This window comes from Muscardinus avellanarius (assembly GCF_963383645.1).
Source record: "Muscardinus avellanarius genome assembly, chromosome: 5".
Taxonomy (NCBI): Eukaryota; Metazoa; Chordata; class Mammalia; order Rodentia; family Gliridae; genus Muscardinus; species Muscardinus avellanarius.
In genome coordinates this window covers 105,596,667-105,616,471 of record NC_137790.1, presented here as the reverse complement: position 1 = coordinate 105,616,471, position 19,805 = coordinate 105,596,667, and the positions used below count along the sequence as shown (strand labels likewise).

The 19,805-nt window shown below is 38.9% G+C and overlaps 1 protein-coding gene across 3 annotated transcripts in view; it reads right to left on the bottom strand.

The window, feature by feature from the left end:
- The window catches only part of PHC3 (polyhomeotic homolog 3), a gene marked incomplete at both ends in the record, with an annotated part of 73,428 nt that extends 54,471 nt beyond the window's left edge, over positions 1-18,957 (bottom strand). For 2 of the 3 annotated variants that reach the window (XM_080695733.1, XM_080695734.1), the window contains 5 exons: positions 249-347; positions 2,873-3,031; positions 9,969-10,046; positions 12,628-12,783; positions 18,799-18,957. In XM_080695733.1, the coding sequence (XP_080551859.1) occupies positions 249-347; positions 2,873-3,031; positions 9,969-10,046; positions 12,628-12,783; positions 18,799-18,942 (636 nt within the window). The remainder of the gene's footprint in view (positions 1-248; positions 348-2,872; positions 3,032-9,968; positions 10,047-12,627; positions 12,784-18,798) is intronic. The other variant, XM_080695732.1, reaches the window with a different exon arrangement.
- Between the last annotated feature and the right edge of the window lie 848 nt (positions 18,958-19,805).

The following is a 19,805-nucleotide window of genomic DNA, read 5'->3' as shown; positions in this document are numbered from 1 at the left end:
AACTAGAAATACAATGTCATTACCAAAACTCTCATAAACCTTGATATACCTTAAATTCTGTTTTCACTGTATTGCAATTTCTAAAAATAATATTTTCTTGAAGTTATTTTATTTTATTAAATTTCAATCTGAAATGCAAAATACAAACAGCTCTGGAACCATCAGGAGTTGAAAGACAAACGCAATGCTTATCTTCATCCTCAAGATCCATACTTCAAGTACCACATTATGATGCTAGACAAGCTCACCTGAGTAGCTGAAGACTGACAGGAAGATGACGATGACGACGAGACAACAGGAATGTCAGACTGTACAGCAGCCACAGTGGTAGCGGGTGTGAAAATCAGCTGTACAGACAGAAAACCAAAAAATACCCTAAGACAAAAGAACATGTCCCACACACAATGTATAGCAGGAAAGAGGGACTGAAGTTTGTGACAGAAAGACAGTGCAGTTTAGGATTATCTCCTAAGCAAACATTTTACGTGACAGGGAAGTTTCTGATAATAGAGAACTAAAAAAATAATAATAAACAGTTTTGAAACAGCTCATGATTCTGATGAGTACAAAAATAAATCAGTGCTCAGAGAAGAAAATATATTTTGGTAACATGAAACCCTCCAAATTTTGTCCTAAAAAAGTATTATACTTAAATTTTTCCCAGCTCAAAACTATTATCTCAGAATTCCTAAAATGGAAAAATAGATAATTATAGTCACTATTTTGGAACACGAACTAAATTTCAGTAAGAAACATGAAAAGAAACACCAAATAAGTCTCTTCAGTCCTCTTTACCACAGGGAAACTATGCCACACACTACAATACAATGCTTCTACCAGCTACAAAGGAACTACAGAATCAACCAAACCTAGGTTGATTTTCATTTTAAAACTCTTTGTAAAGAAATATTCATTCTAAACGTAAATGCCACAGTACCTTAAATAGAACAAAAAAATTCACATCAAAAAAGAAAGAAAGACAAACTCATTTCCTCTTCATCTCTTCGCAAAATTTTAACATTAAACAAATGCCATTAATTTTTAAGGCAATACAATCCACTCAGAGATTACCCAATTCAACTTAGTAAATTAAGATAGTTATTTCAAACTGTGTAAATACCATTTTTTCTTTTCTGTTTTTGGGGTTTTTTGTTGTTGTTTTGGGGTGTGTGTGTGTGTATGTGTGTGTGTGTGTGGTCTGGGAATGTAACCATGTAACCCAGAGGCATTCTACCTCCAAGTTATACCCCTAGCCCTTTTTATTTTTTAATTTTGAAAAAGGGTCTGAGTTGCAGAGGGCCTTCCTTACTAAGTTGCTGAGGCTTTGTACTGGGATTACAAGCATGCACCACCAAGCCGGGCTGTAAATATTATTTTTAAAATGCTTTAAGAATTATTCATTCCTTATTACTGTTTAAATTAAAACAACCAATCATGGGATCTTTTAGACTTCAGATATTTAGTATTTTACTAAATTTTAGTAAATTCAACAACAAAATATAACTTTCACAAGAAGATAATATTCAGTATAAATAGCCTGAAAGCACTAAAGAAAAGATACTCCCTTTACTCTGAACCATATGAATCCAATTTTAGAGGTCTAAAATGGTCAAATAAGCCAAGAGTGGACGCGCACACTTCTAATCGCAACATTGAGGAGGCTGAGACAGGAAAACTGCAATTCAAGGACAGCCTCAGCTACTTAATGGAGGCTCTTTGCAACTTAGTGAGACCCTGTTTCAAAAAAATAAAAATAGGGCTGGGAGTGTAGCTCAGAGGTAGAGTGCCCCTGGGTTTCATCCCCATACTGCAAAAAACAAACAAACAAACAAAATGGTCAAATTAATTACAATCGTCTCAAGTGGTTTAACCTAATTTCAAAGCATATTATTAGTAAAAGAAGATGTTGTAGGGGACAAGAAACCAGAAATACAGTAATATCTAATGAATAAAAAATAAAGAGTGAGCACATAATTAATTCCCATTAGAAATATGACTAGAAACGTTCCAATTCTGAGTGGTGAACTAGATATAATATTCAGTTCACTAAACAAAGAAAAATATATATTAGGGCCAAAGCTTTTATCTAGCGTTTTGTAAAGAAATCAAATAAATTAAATGTCAACCATTTCTACAACCTTTATTAAAGAAGTTCAACAATTCAATTAGAAAAATAGTATGTACTCAAATATGAACTAACCACACTAACATTCCTATATTAATAAAAAATCAAAGTGGACATTAAGAACACAACCTTAGAGAATTTGAGATGTGAATAACCAAAGGTAAGAATCATTTGGTAAATTATCAAGAAACCCCATCCAGATTTTAGATGGCTCTATTCTAAAAATTCTTACCTAGAGCTAATAACTAAGTTTTTAATATTTCCAACTATTTCATTAAATCTAAAGTGTCAAAAAGCATAAAATGATTTTATGTACCACTATAAGTACTAATTATAACTATGAAATGACATCAAATATATAATGTATCACAATTTCAAAGATGTTAAAATGTAAAAAAGATTTTAAATCAGTCAAATTTAATACTAAAAAGTAATCATTCTTATTTTGACTGTTAGCTTACCAAAGTTAACAATTATTATTTTTTACCAAAAAAATCAAGTCAAATAAAAATTTACCAATTTTGAATTTGAATTTTACCAATTCAAATCGGAATTTTTCATGACTTATAAATGTACAAGTGCTGAGTGCACATGCGTCATGCACACACACACAAACATACATACACACATTTTTTAACATTTCTTAAACGTTAGAAATGTCCAAAAAAAAGTCTTGTTGCATCAAATCGAGAAACATTTGAACTTTCAAGTCCTTAGACACTAAGACTCTAGTAGCTCATATCTTACCATTTGAGCTCGGAGATACATTTGAGCTTGGCTTGCTGTTAGGGTAGGGGAGGTACTCCCTAGCAACATAGTCTGTTGAGTAATACTGCCACTGGTAGAACTGGAAGCCTGGGAACGGCTTATTAACTGTGCAGGTGTAGGAGAGGTGGAGAGGTTGATCTAAGGAAGAAAACATTATCAGGTCAGAGGCTTCCATTCCTTGCATCTATGTTACTAAATGTCACCAAACTGCTGTTAGGGAATCAATGGTATACACCATAGTTGAGGAACCCAAAAGAAACACCTTTATCTTTGATAGACCTTCTCACTTTGGGCAATTGTTTGCATATACAACCAATAGCATGGACTAGTTAGTAACCAGGAATTTTTCAGTAAGACTTTCGGTATCTGTTTTTTTTTTTTTTTTTTTTTTTTTTTTTTTTTTTTTGTGGAACTGAGGGTAGAACCCAGAGGCTTTTCTACTTCCAAGCTATACTCCCGGACCTATTTTATAATTTATTTGGAAACAGGGTCTCACTACATTGCTGAAAGCCTCACTAAGTAGCTGAGGCTGGCTTTGAACCTGTATGATCCTCCTGTCTCAGCCTTCCAAGCATGATAACACCAACAGACAAAAATTGGCCAGTGATTAACCCTAACAACATGGAGATACATGAGCTGACAAAAAACTCAAAGGAGTTGTTTTAAGGAAGCTTTGAAAACTTGAAGGAAAAAAAAAAAAAGAAAAACAATTCAGAAATGTATCAGAGATGTTAAGCTTAAAAAAAAAAAAAAAAAAATCAAGCCAGGCATGGTGGCTCACGCTTGTAATCCCAGCATACGGGAGGCTGAGACTGGAGGACTGCAATTCGCAGACAGCCTCAGCTACTTCGTGAGGCCCTCTGCAACTTAGTGAGACCCTGTTTCAAATTAAAGAATTAAAAAAAATAGGGGAACGGGTGTAGCTCAGAGTTGAATGCCCCTGGGTTCCATCCCCAGACCCATTAAATAAATAAATAAATAAATAAATAAATAAATAAATAAATAAACAAACAAACAAACAAACACACACACACAAATCCTGAAGGTAGGGGAAAAAAAATGAATGAAAAAAGAAATGCAACAGAGTATCAAGAGAATTGGTAAAGCAAAATAATCTGTGAATGTGAAGACATGTTATTTGAAAATATATACCAGGCACGGTGGCACACGCTTGTAATCCCAGTACTTGGGAGGCTGAGAAGGATCACAGGTTCACAGCCAGCCTAAGCTACTTGCTGAGGCCCCCCGCAACTTAGTGAGACCCTGTTTCAGAATAAAGAATAAAAAGTAGGGCTGGGGGTATAGCTGGGAGGTAGAATGTCCCTGAGTCCAATCCCTGGTACCACGGAGGGGCAGGGCAGCAGAAGACCTGGATAAACATTTCTCAAAAAAAAGACATACAAATGGTCAACAGATATATGAAAAAAATGTTCAACATCACTAATCATCAAGGAAATGTAAATCAAACTCACAATGAGGTATCATCTCATTTTTTTTCCCCATCTCATTCTTGTTAGAATGGCATAACAAGTGTCCGGGTGTGTTGGCACATGCTTGTAATCCCAGCATTTGGGAGGCTGAGACAGAAGGATCATGGTTTGCAGACAGCCTCAGCTATGTATTGAGGCCTTTTGCAACTCATTGAGACCGTGTTTCAAAATAAAGAATAAAAAAAAATAAAAATAGGGCTGGGGGTACAGCTCGGAGGCAAAATGCCCCTGGGATCTATCCCCAGTACTACAAAAAAATAAAATATAATAATAATAATAATAATAATAATAATAATAACAACAACAACAACAACAACATCAATAACAAGTGTTGGTAAGAAAAGGAGAAAAAGAAACCTGTAAATACTATTGGTATGAATGTAAATTACACCATTATAGAAAATGGTAGCTGGGCATGGTGGCACTTGCTTGTAATCTCAGCACTTGGGAGGCTGAGACAAGAGGAGTCAGCCTCAGGTACTTAGTGAGACCCTGTTTCCAAATAAAATATAAAATAGGTCTGGGAGTATAGTCTGAGCAAAGGTTCCATCCCTAGTACCACAGGAAAGAAAGAAAGAAAGAAAGAAAGAAAAGAAAGAAAGAAAGAAAGAAAGAAAGAAAGAAAGAAAGAGAGAGAGAAAAGAAAGAGAAAATGGCATAGAGGTGGCTCCCAAAAAATTAAAATAAAACTATTTCACTTCTGGGCATATACCCAAAGGCAATGAAATCAGCATGTCAGAGACATCTGCATTCCCACATTTAATACAGCACTGCCAAAAAAAGCCATGATATGGAATCAACCTAAGTGCCCATCAGCAGGTAAATAGACCAAGAAAATATAGCATATATGTCATAAAACTGTCCATTTCAACAATATAGAGGAAATTATGTTAAGTTAAACAAGCTAGGCACAGACAAACATAGACTACATGATGTCACTCACATGCAGAATCTAAAAAGGCTTATTTCCAGTAAGTAGAAAGTAAAATGATAGACACCAAAGACTGGGTAAATGGGGAAAGAAGGGACATAATTATAGTTAGGTAGAATGAATAAACTTAAGAGACCTATTGGAAAGTATGTTGACTATACTTAATGATTTCTTGTACTCTTGAAAAAGGTGAATGTTAAATCTTCTTACCACAAAAAATGATAAATATATGAGGTAATACATTTATTTGCTAGATTTAGCCATTCTACAATATGTAAATATATTTCAAAACACCACAATAAATACATACAATTTTATCTGTCAATTTTTTAAATTTCAAAAAGTGATAGATTGCCGGGCATGGTGGCGCATGCTTCTAATCCCTGCGCTTGGGAGGCTGAGACAGGAGGATCGCACGGGTTCAAAACCAGCCTCAGCTACTTAGTGAGGCTTTCAGCAACTTAGCGAGACCCTGTTTCCAAATAAAATATAAAAAAGGTCTGGGAGTATAGCCCGGAGGTAGAAAGCCTCTGGGTTCCACCCCTAGTACCACCAAAAAAAAAAAGTGATAGATTGGAGGCAACAATAATTTACTGAAACATTAGAAAGAAAAGACTAGGAGTGGGCGTGGTGGCGCACACTTGTAATCCCAGCACTTGCAGCTACATTACTCTCTAACAGCTGCAAACTGAGCCACCTCAGTGTGTTTCCTGCTTGACATGTAATCTTTCACTGGTTTTATTTAGCTGCTATATTACTCCGCCTCTCTTCTCCCTGACTTTATTAATTATACATTAAAGAATTGTCTGGATAGAACCGGGGATGTAGCTCAGTGGTAGAGCACTTGCCTAGCACCTACAAGGCCCTAGGTTCATCCCCAGAACCAGAAGGAAAAATAAACATATGTATATTTCTGGATTAAGCTCAGTCTTCTCTACCTACCTCCCACTCGCCCATGCACAATCTTCACATTATCCATATAAAATGACCTATGATGTAAAGATTTCTCAGGTTTTTATGGCACTGGTAACAATGCTTCTGACTGTAATAAGCATCCTACTCACCATAACACCCCAACCCCATCCCCACCTACAATGAACAACTCAAAATCACCTTCTCTAAAAACTCTTTTTTTGTGTGGCAATGCAGATTGAATCCAGGGGCATTCTACCTCAGAGCTACATTCCCACTCCTTTTTATTTTTTATTTTGAAACAGGCCCTTGCTAGGTTGCTGATAGTCTCGATAAGTTGATGAGGCTGTCCTTGAACTTGTGATCCCTCTGTTTCAACCTCCCAAGTCCTGGGATCCCAGGTGTGCACCACCATGCTCAGCTCTAAAAACTTACAGAAAACCCCACACCTCAAAAGAGAAATATAGCACTAACTGTTCCCTTCCTTTTCCTTTCTGCCTACTTGTTATCAACCATACATGTACTTCTAGATTTTTGTTTTTTGGTACAAGTAACAAACCCAGGGCCTCACATGTGCTAGGCATGCCCTCTACCACTGAACTACATCCCAACCTTTTTAAAAATTTTTGTTTTCAGGTCGGGCATGGTGGTGCATGCTTGTAATCCCAATATTTGGAAGGCTGAGACAGAAGGATCGCGCAGGTTCAAAGTCAGCCTCAGCTACTTAGTGAGGCTCTCAACAACTTAAATATAAAATAGATCTGGGAGTGTAGCCTGGAGGTAGAAAGACCCTGGGTTCCATCCCCAGTACCATTAAAAAAAGAAAGAAAGAAAAAATTTGTTTTCAAAGCTGGGCATAGTGGCACAGGCTTATATAATCCCAGTACTTGGGAGATCGAGACAAGAGGATTGCAGATCCATGGCCAACCTCAACAACAAAATAAAATAGGGCTATGGGTACATCTCAGAAAATATCCTGGTCTTAATACCCAGTTGTTAGGAGGCTGAGACAGGAGGATCCCAGGTTTAAGTCCAGCCTCAGCAACTTAGCCTTAGAACTTAGACCCTGTTTCAAAATAAAAAACAAATAAATAAACAAAAAGAACTGGTTGTGTGGCTCAGAGGTAGAATACTCCTGTGTTCCATCCTCAGTACCCAAAAATATTATAAAAACACAATTTTTTAAGTGTCCAGTTTTCCACTGAAAAACCACTTCTTATACTAAGAACCAGAGAAACCTCAAGCTGAATGAAAAAGTTAACAGGTGCCCAAACCAAGAAGAAAAAATATTAAGATTATCAAACAAAGATTTTCAAGCATAATCATAAAAATGCTTTAAACAAGCAATATGAGCATACCCTAAACAAATAAAAAAACAAAAAGGTCTCAGAAAAGAAATATAAGATACATGGAAGAAACAATAGGAAATTTTATAACTAAAAAACAGAATAATCAGTGGCATACACTTGTAATCCTAGCATTTGGGAGGCTGAGACAGGAGGATTGCGCAGGTTCGAAGCCAGCCTCAGCTCCTTAGTGAGGCCCTTTGCAACTCAGTGAGACCCTGTTCCAAAACAAAGAATAAAAAATTAGAGCTGGCAGTGTTGCTCGGAGGTAGAATGCCCCTGGGTTCCATCCCCAGTACCGCAAAAAAATAAAAAAGTAGAAACAATCAAAAGAAAGAGATCATACCACATTCTCTTGCTTCGTTCACTTAATTTGTAATGAAAACCTAAGCCTCTCTGTATGTACCTGGTACAGTATCTATGGGGGAGGGGGTGCTGGGGATTGTACCCAGAGGTTCCCTACTACCAAGCCATACCTCTTGCCCTTTTTATTTTTATTAATTTTGAGATAGGGTCTCACAAAGTTGCTGAGGCTGGCCTTGAATTTGCAAATCTCCTACCTCAGCCTCCCATGTACTAGGATTCAGGCATGTGCCATCTCACCTAGCTGTGTATAAAAATTTTTAGCAGCTACAGTATTCCACTGTAAGAATATCACTTAACTAATCCACAATTAATAAATATATGTTATGCCTAATTTTTCACCATTATAAAACATACATATGCACATAATTGTGCCTTTTGGGTTTTTTATTGTTACTGTTGTTTTGTTTTGTAAAGAGTATGGGATCAAACCCAGCGCCTCACACATATACTGGGCAAGTACTCTAGAACTAGTTGCCTTGTCTGACAGGTAAAAATGCCATCTCATGGTTATTTTTATACATATTTCTTTATTAATATGGTAAATATATTTTGTGTGTTTAAAAGCCAAAAACAGCCCCCCAAATCCCCAGGGCAGGATATTGGGCCTGGAGCATGCTAGGCAAGCACTCCACTGAACTGCATCCCCAGCCCAGTCGTCCTTTTAACATTCCCAGTTAAAGCCAGGCATGGTGGCACTTGGAATCCCAGTACCTGGGAGGCTGAGACAGGAGGATCACAGGTTCCAACACAACCTCAGTTAGTAGTGAGACTCTCATCAACCCAGTGAGACCCTGTTTCAAAATGAAGATTAAAAATATGGCTGGGGGCCAGGCTTGGTGGTGCACGCTTATAATCCCAGTACTTGGAAGGCTGAGACGGGAGGATCACAGTTCATAGCCAGCCTCAGCAACTTAGTGAGACCCTGTTTCAAAATAAAGAATAAAAATAGGGCTAGGAATGTAGCTCAGAGGTAGAATGCCCCTGGGTTCAATCCCCAGTACCAAACACACAAAAAAGAAGAAATATAAGCCACTTGACATACAAGTATCTTTCCTTCCATTGTTCTGTTTTTAACCTTGTTTCTGGTTTTTGTTTTTTCAACAGGATATCTGAAACATATTTAAATATGTGTAGTTCATACTTTCAGCAGGCCAAATTTAATTAAATCTTTGCCCCACTCAATTGAAATGCTGAAGACACCAACCTAAAAGCTCAGTCCTACTTCTAGAGCCAAATAATCATTAAATCACCAGCCATCACTACTGAAATAGTCTAGAATTAGTTGTCTTGTTCTAATAAGGAGAAAGAAGATAATGCTGGCATCTGCTAGGTATCTATGCATTCAATTAACCGTGTTCTTCTCCCCTCACCACACCTAGTTTTCCCAAGATATATGACTTGACTTTTGACTTAATTGTTATATAATATTCATTCCCCTACTGGGATCCTGTTCATACTCTAAACTCCAACCTGTCTAACTGGTTACTTGATGGCCTACCTTGTAGCTATTTTTAATCCTGGAAGCCAAATCCCTCCCATGACTTCACCATTACCTGGAAACCTACTTGTAAATAACCAAAACTCTGAAAACTACTGGCCTGCCACTTAATGTCTCATTGCTATTATCACCTAGGGACTTTTGTTTCATTGCTCTGTCTCTTTCAGAGATACTAACCTAAACTTACTGTACTATTACCATTATTCTGTGGACTGCCAGTCAACTCACTTGAGGAATAGCTCCCTGGACTATAAACAAAACAAATGTGAGGTATTGTTGTTGTTTTCCTTTACCTAGCATGTGGGAATGATGCATAAAAAGTTATACAAATTTATTTTTAAGACTCTTTTTTTTTTCAAAAGTTTAATAACAATTCTAAATTCTCAACCTATCATTTCTATTTCCAGGCACTTATTACTTAAATAACATGCCACAAATCCATAATAACAACTTCATGAATAACAGCTTACCTCTGGAAAGCAATAATTTAAAAAAAATTAATTTTAAATCCAGGAAAAGACAGGATACTTACAGATGTCTGCGACATACTTGATTGTTGTGTGACACTTCCTGTGGGGGATGTAGATGGCCTTCCACTGGACAAACTTGCCTAAAATAACAAAACCCTTAAAATATGTCTGCAAAAACCTCAAGTTAAAAACCTTTCTGATACCAAATAACAAAATAACGAGCCGGGCACAGTGGCACACGCTCGTAATCCCAGCGCTTGGGAGGTTGAGCAGGAGGATCACACAGGTTCGAAGCCAGCCTCAGCTACTTAGTGAGGCTCTCAGCAAATCAGTGAGACCCTGTTCCCAAATAAAGTATAAAATAGGTCTGGGTGTATAACCTGGAGGTAGAAAGCCCCTGGGTTCCACCCCCAGTACCACAAAAAAAAAAAAAAAAAAAAAAAACAACAAAAGCCAAAAGGTATATGGATGAAACAACCTGCTTTGGTCAGATTTGTTTGTTTGTTTTGTGCTGCTGAAGATGCAACCTAGGGGTCTTCTACCTCGGACTACACCCTCAGACCTATTTTATATTTTTATTTGGAAATAGTGTCTCATTAAGTTGTTGAGAGCCTCACTAAGCTGCTGAGACTGGCTCCAAACCAGCAATCCTCCTGGTCTCAGCCTCCCAAAAGCTGGGATTACAAGCATGTGCCACCACACCTGGCAAAAAGATTTTTCTTAAGAGCTGAATGATGAAACAGAAGCCAATAGTTAATTTATTTCCTACAGTCATTGTCAGTTTCACTCTATAGGTTTCTATCATCTCTGAAGTGAAACCACCACTCAACATTATGAAAAAGACACTGGAACTATATCAAGACACAACAGACTCAGTTTTCTAACTCATGAACACAATGTTAGTTAAAATTAGCTATGGAAAAGACACAACAGGTATCTGTTAATAACAGAAGTGAAAGCCGGGTGGTGGCGCATGCTTGTAATCCCGGCATTCGGGAGGCTGAGACAGTAGGATCACGGCTCACAGACAGCCTCAGCTACTTAGTGAGGCCCTCTGAAACTCAGTGAGACCCTGTTTCAAAGTAAAGAATAAAAAAAATAGGGCAGGGGATGTAGCTCCGAGGTCAAATGCCTCTGGGTTCCATTCCCAGAGCCGCAAAAAAAAAAAAAAAAAAAAACCAGAAGTGAACCTTTTTCAGGGTTAGTCAGTTGAGCTCCTTTAGTGCTGAAGAAATTTAAAATTAAATCTCATGGTTTTATTAAAGTAGTACAATATTAATAAAAATTTAAGCATAAGAATTTAATCATAAAAATATATGTTATTAGTAGGAATAACATAAATGGATTTTTTGCTCATGTGGTACTGGGGATTGAACCCGGGGCACTCCACCTTCAGGCTACACCCCCAGCCCTATTCTATTTTTATTTTGAAACAGGGTCTCACTAGGCTGATGAGAATCTCACTACCTGCTGAAGTTGTCCTCGAACCTGCGATCCTCCTATTTCAGCCTCTCAAGTACTGGGATTACAAGCATGTGCCACCATAACTGGATTTTAGAAAAGTGTGTATGTGTATTTTGGTACAGAAAATTTCTTGAGGGAAACATAATAAACTGTTACACTGGCCCCCTCTGAAGTGTTGGAAGCAGTAGGAGTTGTAGAATCTCTATTTGCCTCTTAAAATTTTACAGCTTGATTTTTTGTGTATACCCCTGTGGATGGAACCCAGGGGTATTCTACCTCTGAGCTACACCACCAGCCCCTATTTTTTTATTATTTTGAAACAGGGTCCCACTGAGTTACAAAGGTCCTCACTAAATAGCTGAGGCTGGTTGCGAACACAGATCCTCCTGTCTCAGCCTCCCAAATGCTCAAATTACAAGCGTGCACCACCACACCTGGCTACAGCTTGATTTTTTAATGAACATAAATTGTTTACATTATAAAGATCTTGCCTTTGGTTAAAACAGAAATATAAGCTGGGTGTGGTGGCACATGCTTGTAATCCCAGTACTTGGGAGGCTGAGACAGGAGGATCGCAGGTTTGCAGCCAGACTCAGCAACCTCACGAGGCCCTCCACAACTTAGTGAGACCCTGTTTCAAAATAAAAGAATAAAAAAATATGGCTGGGGATATAGCTCAGGGAAAGAAGTCCTCTGAGTTCAATTCCCAGTACCAGGAAAAAAAAAGAAATATATATATATATATAATTTATGTAGTGGCAAATATTCACTGCTATACCTAGAAATTTGTACATAAAAAACACGCCACTAACATAGTATTTCTTCAATCTGGGTAAAAAGCACTGAGACAAAAGCAACCAACAGTAATACAAAACATATCTATCCCAGCCCCACCAAATAATTACTAATTGGCAGTCTATTAACATATTTTCTTCAGAAGAAATAACCATGGGACATCTGAAGTAATCCCCAGTGTAATTATTTTCCATATTTATCTGAAGACGATGTAAACTTTGGTGTCATATATTATACATTTATAGCCGGGCCTGGTGGCGCACTCTTGTAATCCCTGCGCTTGGGAGGCAGAGACAGAAGGATCGCGCTGGCTTAAGAGACCCTATTTCCAAATCAAAATATAAAAAATAGGTGTCTGGGAGGGTAGCCTGGAGGTAGAAGGGTTTCCAGAAACCCCAGTACCACCAAAAAATAAATAAGGCAGTCAGTCATAAATAGATGACAAACGCATGCCAGTCTTACCTGAACAGCAGCGAGGCTCTGCAGCTGGGAACTGCTCAAATGCTGCTGCTGAAGAGCTGCAGTGTGCAGCATCAAGTGCTGCTGCTGAGCTGCGTACATCTGCTGAAGGTACTGAGCAGCTGAGCTGGGGGGGCGGTGCAGTGCCTGCTGAATCACCTGTGATGAGTCAATTGAACCTAAGTCAGAATCTCAACCTTTCGCCTTTTCTCTTTTTTATGGTGCTGAGAATTGAAGCATTTTACTTTTGTTTTGTTTTATTGTGGTACTTGGTTTGGATTCAGGGGCATTCCACCTCTGAGCTACACCCCAGCCCTTTTTATTTTTTGTTTTGAAATAGTCTCACTAGGTTGCTGAGAGTCTTACTACCTACCCTGCTGAGGCTAGCCTCGAACCTGCAATCCTCCTGTCTCAGCCTCCCAAGGACTGCGATTATATGGCATTCGCCACCGTGCCTGACTTTAGATATCTGTTAACGTCATATTCTAAGCCAGGCACGGTGGTGCATGCTTGAGATCCCAGTACTTGGACTAAGACAAGAAGAGCACAGGTTCAAGGACAGCCTCAGTAAGTAGTGAGAGTCTCATCAACTAAGTGAGACCCTGTTTCCAAATTAAAATAAAATAGGGTTAGGAATGTGACTCAGAGGTAGAATGTCCTTGGGTTAAATCTGTAGTACCACCAAAAAAAAAAAAAGGAAAGAAAAAAAATCAGATTCTTTGTTTTTGTTTCCACATAGAATAAAACTATTTTTACAAAAAAAAAAAAAGGCTGGGCGTGGTGGCACACGCTTATACTCCCTGTGCTTGAGAGATGGAGACGGGAGGATCGCGCAGGTTCAAAGCCAGCCTTGCTGGCTTAAGAGACCCTAAGAGACCCTGTTTCCAAATTTTAAAAAAATACAAAATAGGTCTGGGATTGTAACCCGGAGGTAGAAGGGTTCCATCCCCAGGACCACAAAAAAAAAAAAAAAAAAAGCCTAAAGGCCTAAAGATTTACAGTGAGAGCCTGGCATGGTGGGCATGCTTCTGATCTCAGCACTTGTGAGGCAGAGCCAGGAGGATCACAGGTTTGAGGACAGCCTCAGCTACTTAATGAGGCCTCTGCAACTTAGTGAGACCATTTCAAAATAAAGAATAAAAAATAAAAATAAAAAAACAGGGCTGGGGGTGTAGCTCAAAGGAAGAATGCCTCTGGGTCCAATCCCCAGTACCACACATGCACAAAAAGTTACAGTGAATGGTTATTAGTAAAATATAAAATCTGAGCCTGAAATTTCATAAGTAGCAAAAGTATTCTATTGAGACCAGAGAAGAACACTGCGTCTGTCCAAAAGGTAAGTTGGGCTACACTCGTGTCCTGCAGCCACATTCCAAAGACACATCATGCACCGTGACTGGAAGAGCACAAAGCCTTAATCACAGAATCAAACCGAAAGCGCTAATGGAGAGCCGAGCATGGTGACATACACCTGTAATCCCAGCATTCGGGAGGCTGAGACAGGAGGATCCGGGTTCGTGGACAGCCTCAGCTACTTAGTGAGGCCCTTGCAACTCAGTGAGACTCTGTTTCAAAATAAAGAATAAAAATATAGGACTGGGGGTGTGGCTCAGAGGTAGAATGCCCCTGAGTTCCATCCCCAGTACCGCAAAAAAAGAGAAAAAAAATGTGCCAATGGAGAAACAGAACCATAATCCTAAAGCTTAAGTGTCCATGACAGGTCAGCTAGAACCATAAAGCTATAAATCCCTCTACCCAAATTTCAAGAAGCATATTTCTACTACTAAGTTCTGTTTATTTCCTACGTTGCTATCTCATCTCTTCAACTGTACACTGCTTCGTCTGCTACAAACTCCTGTCAGAAAGTCAATATAGGCATTTGATCCCTAGCTGCAGAAAACTACCATTAAGTGATTCAGAATTATAATGTCTTTTTTGTCAGAGAAATCTATGTATGTTCCTCTAATTTCATAACTGAATTTTAAAATTCAAACTTAAAAAACAAAAAATAATATATTTTATACTTTTTTTGTCAGAGTATAGTAATTTCCCAGTTATCAACATAGTCTTTCTTACCATTCAACATCATATTCCTGGTATAGCACATTTATTTTTATTTTTTTATTTGTTTTGGTACTGGAGATTTAACTTAGAGATTCAACCCTCAAAGCTATACCCCTGGCCCCTTTTTTTTTTTTTAAAGAGGGTTTTGTTAGGTCAATAACAGTCTCACTACTTGCTGAGGCTGTTCTTTAACTGGGATCCTCCTGTCTCAGCCTCCCAAGTACTGGGACTATAGGCATATGCAGCAGTTGTTCTTATTTTGTTTCTCCAGAAGAAGGTAAAAAGAATTCAAGAGTACTGGAAAAGAGCTGGAAGATTAAAGAATTACTTTAGCTCAATAAAGATATATTAAGCCGGGCGTGGTGGCGCACACTTGTAATCCCAGCATCCGGGAGGCTGAGACTGGAGGATCGCGGTTCACGGACAGCCTCAGCTACTACTTAGTGAGGCCCTCTGCAACTCAGTGAGACCCAGTTTCAAAATAAAGAATAAAAAATAGGGCAGGGGCTGTAGCTCAGAGGTTGAATGCCCCTGGGTTCCATCCCCAGACACACACACACACACACACACACACACATTTATTGACTGTATTTTAAGAGAAGGAATCCTATTATCTCCTAAGAACTAAAGTTAAGAGTTGTTTGTGAAACAGATCCTCATGTATCTTGAGTAACACTTTATTTTTTATTAACAGTTCAAGCTTAGGTGAAATCTAAAGAACTAAATGGCATAGTAAAATATATCATCTGAGCTGGGCGTGGTGGCGCACGCTTGTAATCCCCGCTTGGGAGGCTGAAACAGGAGGATCGTACAGGTTCCAAGCCAGCCTCAGCTACTTTTGTGAGGCTCTCAGCAACTTAGTGAGACCCTGTTTCCAATAAAATATAAGATAGGTCTGGGAGTATAGCTCGAAGGTAGAAAGCCTCTGGGTTCCACCCTAGTACCACCAAAAAAAAAATATATATCATATGTATGCTTTTTTTTTTCAACTAAAAATGTTAAACCACAGAACAGTTAAATAATTATTACACTATGATCTCTACCACAGAAAAACAGAGCAGAACTATATCACAGTTAAGAATGCAATTAGAATGCAATTAGATTTAGTTGAAGATTTAGTTTAGTGGTAGACCACTGGCCTAGCATACATTAGGCCCCTCATAACTGCCAAAAAAATGCAATTATGAGAATTCTTGAGAAAGCAAACAGGTATAATAGAAAAAAAACAAGATCTCATAGAATGTAAAAAGCACAAAGTATGAAATCAGAGAACCTACTAGCTATGTGAGTTTGAGAAAGTTATTTAGCTTATTTAAAATACTGGTTTTCTCTAGGTGTGGTGGCACATGCCTGTAATCCCAGTACTTAGGAGGCTGAGATAGAAGGATCACAGGCCGGGCGTGGTGGCGCACACTTGGAGGATCATGCAGGTGCGAAGCCAGCCTTGCTGGCTTAAGAGACCCTGTTTCCAAATAAAAATATAAAATAGGTCTGGGAGTGTAGCCCGGAGGTAGAAGGGTTTCCAGGAACCCCAGTACCATAAAAAAAAAAAAAAAAAGAAGGATCACAGGTTCAAGGGCACCCTCAGCAAGTAGAAACTGTCAGCAACCTAGTGAGATCCTGTTTCAAAATTAAAAAGTAAAGCCAGGTATGATGGTGCATGCTTGTAATCCTAGTACTTGGGAGGCTGAGACAGGAGGATCGCAGGTTCATGGCACAGATTCATGGCCAGCCTCAGCTACTTAGTGAGACCTTGTTTCAAAAATAAAAAATAAAAAAAAAATAGAGCTGGGAGTGTAGCTGGAAGGTAGAATGCCCCTGGGCTCAATCTCCTGTACCACATAAAATTAAATTAAATTAAATTAAATTTAAAACGGATGGGAGTATAGTTCAGAGGTAGAATTCCCCGAGTTCCACCCCCAGTATCCACAACAAAAAATAAAATAAGGCTGCGGTGTAGCTTGGGGTAAAATGCCCCTAGGTTTAACCCCCAATACCACACTAAAAAAAAAGGACTAAGGGTATAGCTCAGAGGTAGAATGTCCCCTGGGTTCAATCTCTAATACCACACAAAAAATTAAAATTAAAAAAATAAAATACTAGCTTTCTCATTTGTAAAATAATGATTAGGTCTACTTTGTAAATGTGTGGTAAGGATTAAACTAGATAATCCAGAGCCTAGTATGAAGACATACGCCTGTAATCTTCCATACTTGGAGGCTGAGACAAGAGAATCACAGGTTCTAGGACAGCCTCAGAAAGTAGTCAGACTCTCATTAACCTAGTGAGACACTCTTTCAAAATAAAATATGGCTGAGGGTGTGGCTCAGAGGTAGAATACACCTTTGATCTATCCCCAGTACCAAAAAAAAGACAATAATTCATATAAAGCATTTATCAAATGCTTGGCACACAGCAATTATTCAATAGATACTTGCTACAATTATTTACTAGGTACTTATCTTTTTTTTTTTTTTTTTTTTTTTTTGGTGGTACTGGGGTTCCTAGAAACCCTTCTATTTCCAGGCTACACTCTATTTTATAATTTTTTATTTAGAAACAGGGTCTCTGGCTTCCAATCTGAGCAATCCTCCTGTCTCTGCCTCCCAAGCATGGGGATTACAAGCATGCGCCACCATGCTTGGCAATTAGGTACTTATAATGTACCCCTACATAACTCTAGACGTTTAGCTTAATCCCTAGAGTAACTAATGAAGTGGGTAATTTTATCCTCAATTTACCGAGGTTAAGGAGATTATATGTCTCTCATCCATGGCCATATAGATAGATGCTAATGATAATGAAAATAGAATTCAAACAAATAGCATAGCAGAATGCAATGTTCATGCCCTTTTATACAATACCATATTGCCTCCACTATTACAAAGTTTAACTACATAAACTTTACTTTCTCAACCAAGTGACCAAGCTTAAGACTCTTTCTAAATACCCCTCCACCTCTGACCCTAGAAGTATAGAATGGATCTTCTTGCGTAGGGTTCTTTGACCATATGGGTTTTGGTTTTGGTTTTGGTTTGTTTGCGGGTCTGGGGATGGAGCCCAAAGGCATTTGACCTTCGAGCTATATCCCCTGCCCTATTTTTTATTCTTTATTTTGAAATAGGGTGTCACTAAGTTTCAGAGAGCCTCACTAAGAGGCTGAGGCTGTCCGCGAACCGCGATCCTTCAGTCTCAGCCTCCCCAATGCTGGGATTACAAGCATTCACCACCACAGCCAGCTGACCATATGGGTTTTAAATAAACCTCTTAACACATTTACAGACTTCAAAAGATCTTCCTAAGTCTGTATTTTGGTTTCAAATATAAAATAACTCAGAAAATCCTAGAGCCATTTTGTTTTTTGTTTTTTTGGTGGTACTGGGGTTTCTGGAAGCCCTTCTACCTCCGGGCTACACTCCCAGACCTATTTTTACATTTTTATGTAAACCAGCGCGCAGCTGGCTTCGAACCTGCGCGATCCTCCCATCTCTGCCTCCCAAGCCCGGGGATTACAAGCGTGCGCCACCACGCCCGGCCCTAGAGCCATTTTGCATGTTAAGGATCTAGGTTCAGGGCCATCACTTTGTAGCAGCACTACGGATCATCCAATTATTTGTATCTTATAGAAGCTGAAAAATACAAGCTCCCTTATATGATTACTAATTAATAGCTGGTTGTTTCAAATATTAACAATTTCCTATTAAATGATCCTGGGGTTGAACTCAGGGCCTCTCACATGCTACGCAAGTACTCTACCACTGAGCTAAGTCCATAGCCCAAATTCTAACAATTCTAACTGTACATTGAAAATGTGAATATAGTCATCTGGCTTAAGCAAAAAATAATGATATCCTAGCTGGGCATGGTGGTACATGCCTATAATCCCAGTACTTGAGAGACTGAGAAGGGAGGATCACTGAGAAAAGACTCAGCAATTCAGTGAGATTCTCAGCAACCTAGAGAGACAATACTTCAAAAAACAAAAACTAAAAAGGGTTGGGGATATAACTCAGAGGCAGAATGTCCCTGGGTTCAAGCCTCAGAAATGAAGAAAAAATAATAATAATGCTATCCTAAGTGTCAGCCCACCCATCATGATTGCTGAAATACCTGTACAGCATGTCGGTCTGAACCACTGTAGACAGAGATCTGTGGCTGCTGCATCCGAGAGGAGGAAGTGGTAATGGTGGTGGTGGTGGTGCTACTGGTTGTTGTCGACACAGAAGATGCTCCAGAGTTCTGTTCACTATCCATAGCTGTACTGTGATCCTTAAATCTAGCAAGCAACACAAAGAATTTGTATTGATAGAAGCACTCTCTTATAAACTTTTAAGCACTTCTGTAATCCCAGTTATTCAGGATGCTGAGGCAGGAGGCCTTCAAGTTCCAAGGCCAGCCTGGGGAACTTAGCAAGACCTTGTCTCAAAACAAAAAGGGCTGAGGCCGTGGCTCAGTGGTAGTGTCTCTCAGTGGTAGAGTACAATCCACAAAAAGAATTTAAAAAAGAAAGCCCGGCATGGTGGCGGACACTTGTAATCTCAGTACTTGGGAGGCTAAAATAGGATGGTTGCAGGTTCACAGCCAGCCTCAACTACTTGGTGAGGCCCTTTTTCAAAAAATAAAGAATAGCTGGACATAGTGGTGCATGCTTCTGGCGATCCTCCTGTCTCAGCCATCCCAGCATTTGGGAGTCTGAGACAGGAGGATTGTGGTTCACAGATAGCCTCAGCTATGTAGTGAGGTCCATTGCAACTCAGTGAGACCCTGTTTCAAAAATAAAGAATTAAAAAGTAGGGCTGGGGGTATTGCTAGAATGCAAAATACCCCTGGGTTTCATCCCCAGTACCACAATAAAAATAAAAAAAAAGAAAGAAAAAAGAAAAAAAAAGAAGGAAGAAAAGGTAATGAAGTAGTGCTGGGGGGGGGGGTAGCTCAGAGAAGAATGCCCTTGAGTTTAATTTCAAGTACCAAAAAAAAATTTCTTTAAAGAATATTCATTCTAAACCAAGCATGGTAGCACATGTTTGTAATCTCAGTACTTGGAAGTATGAGACAGGACTGCAGGTTCACACCCAGTTTCAGCTGGGATATAAAAAATAGGACTGGGATATAGCTCG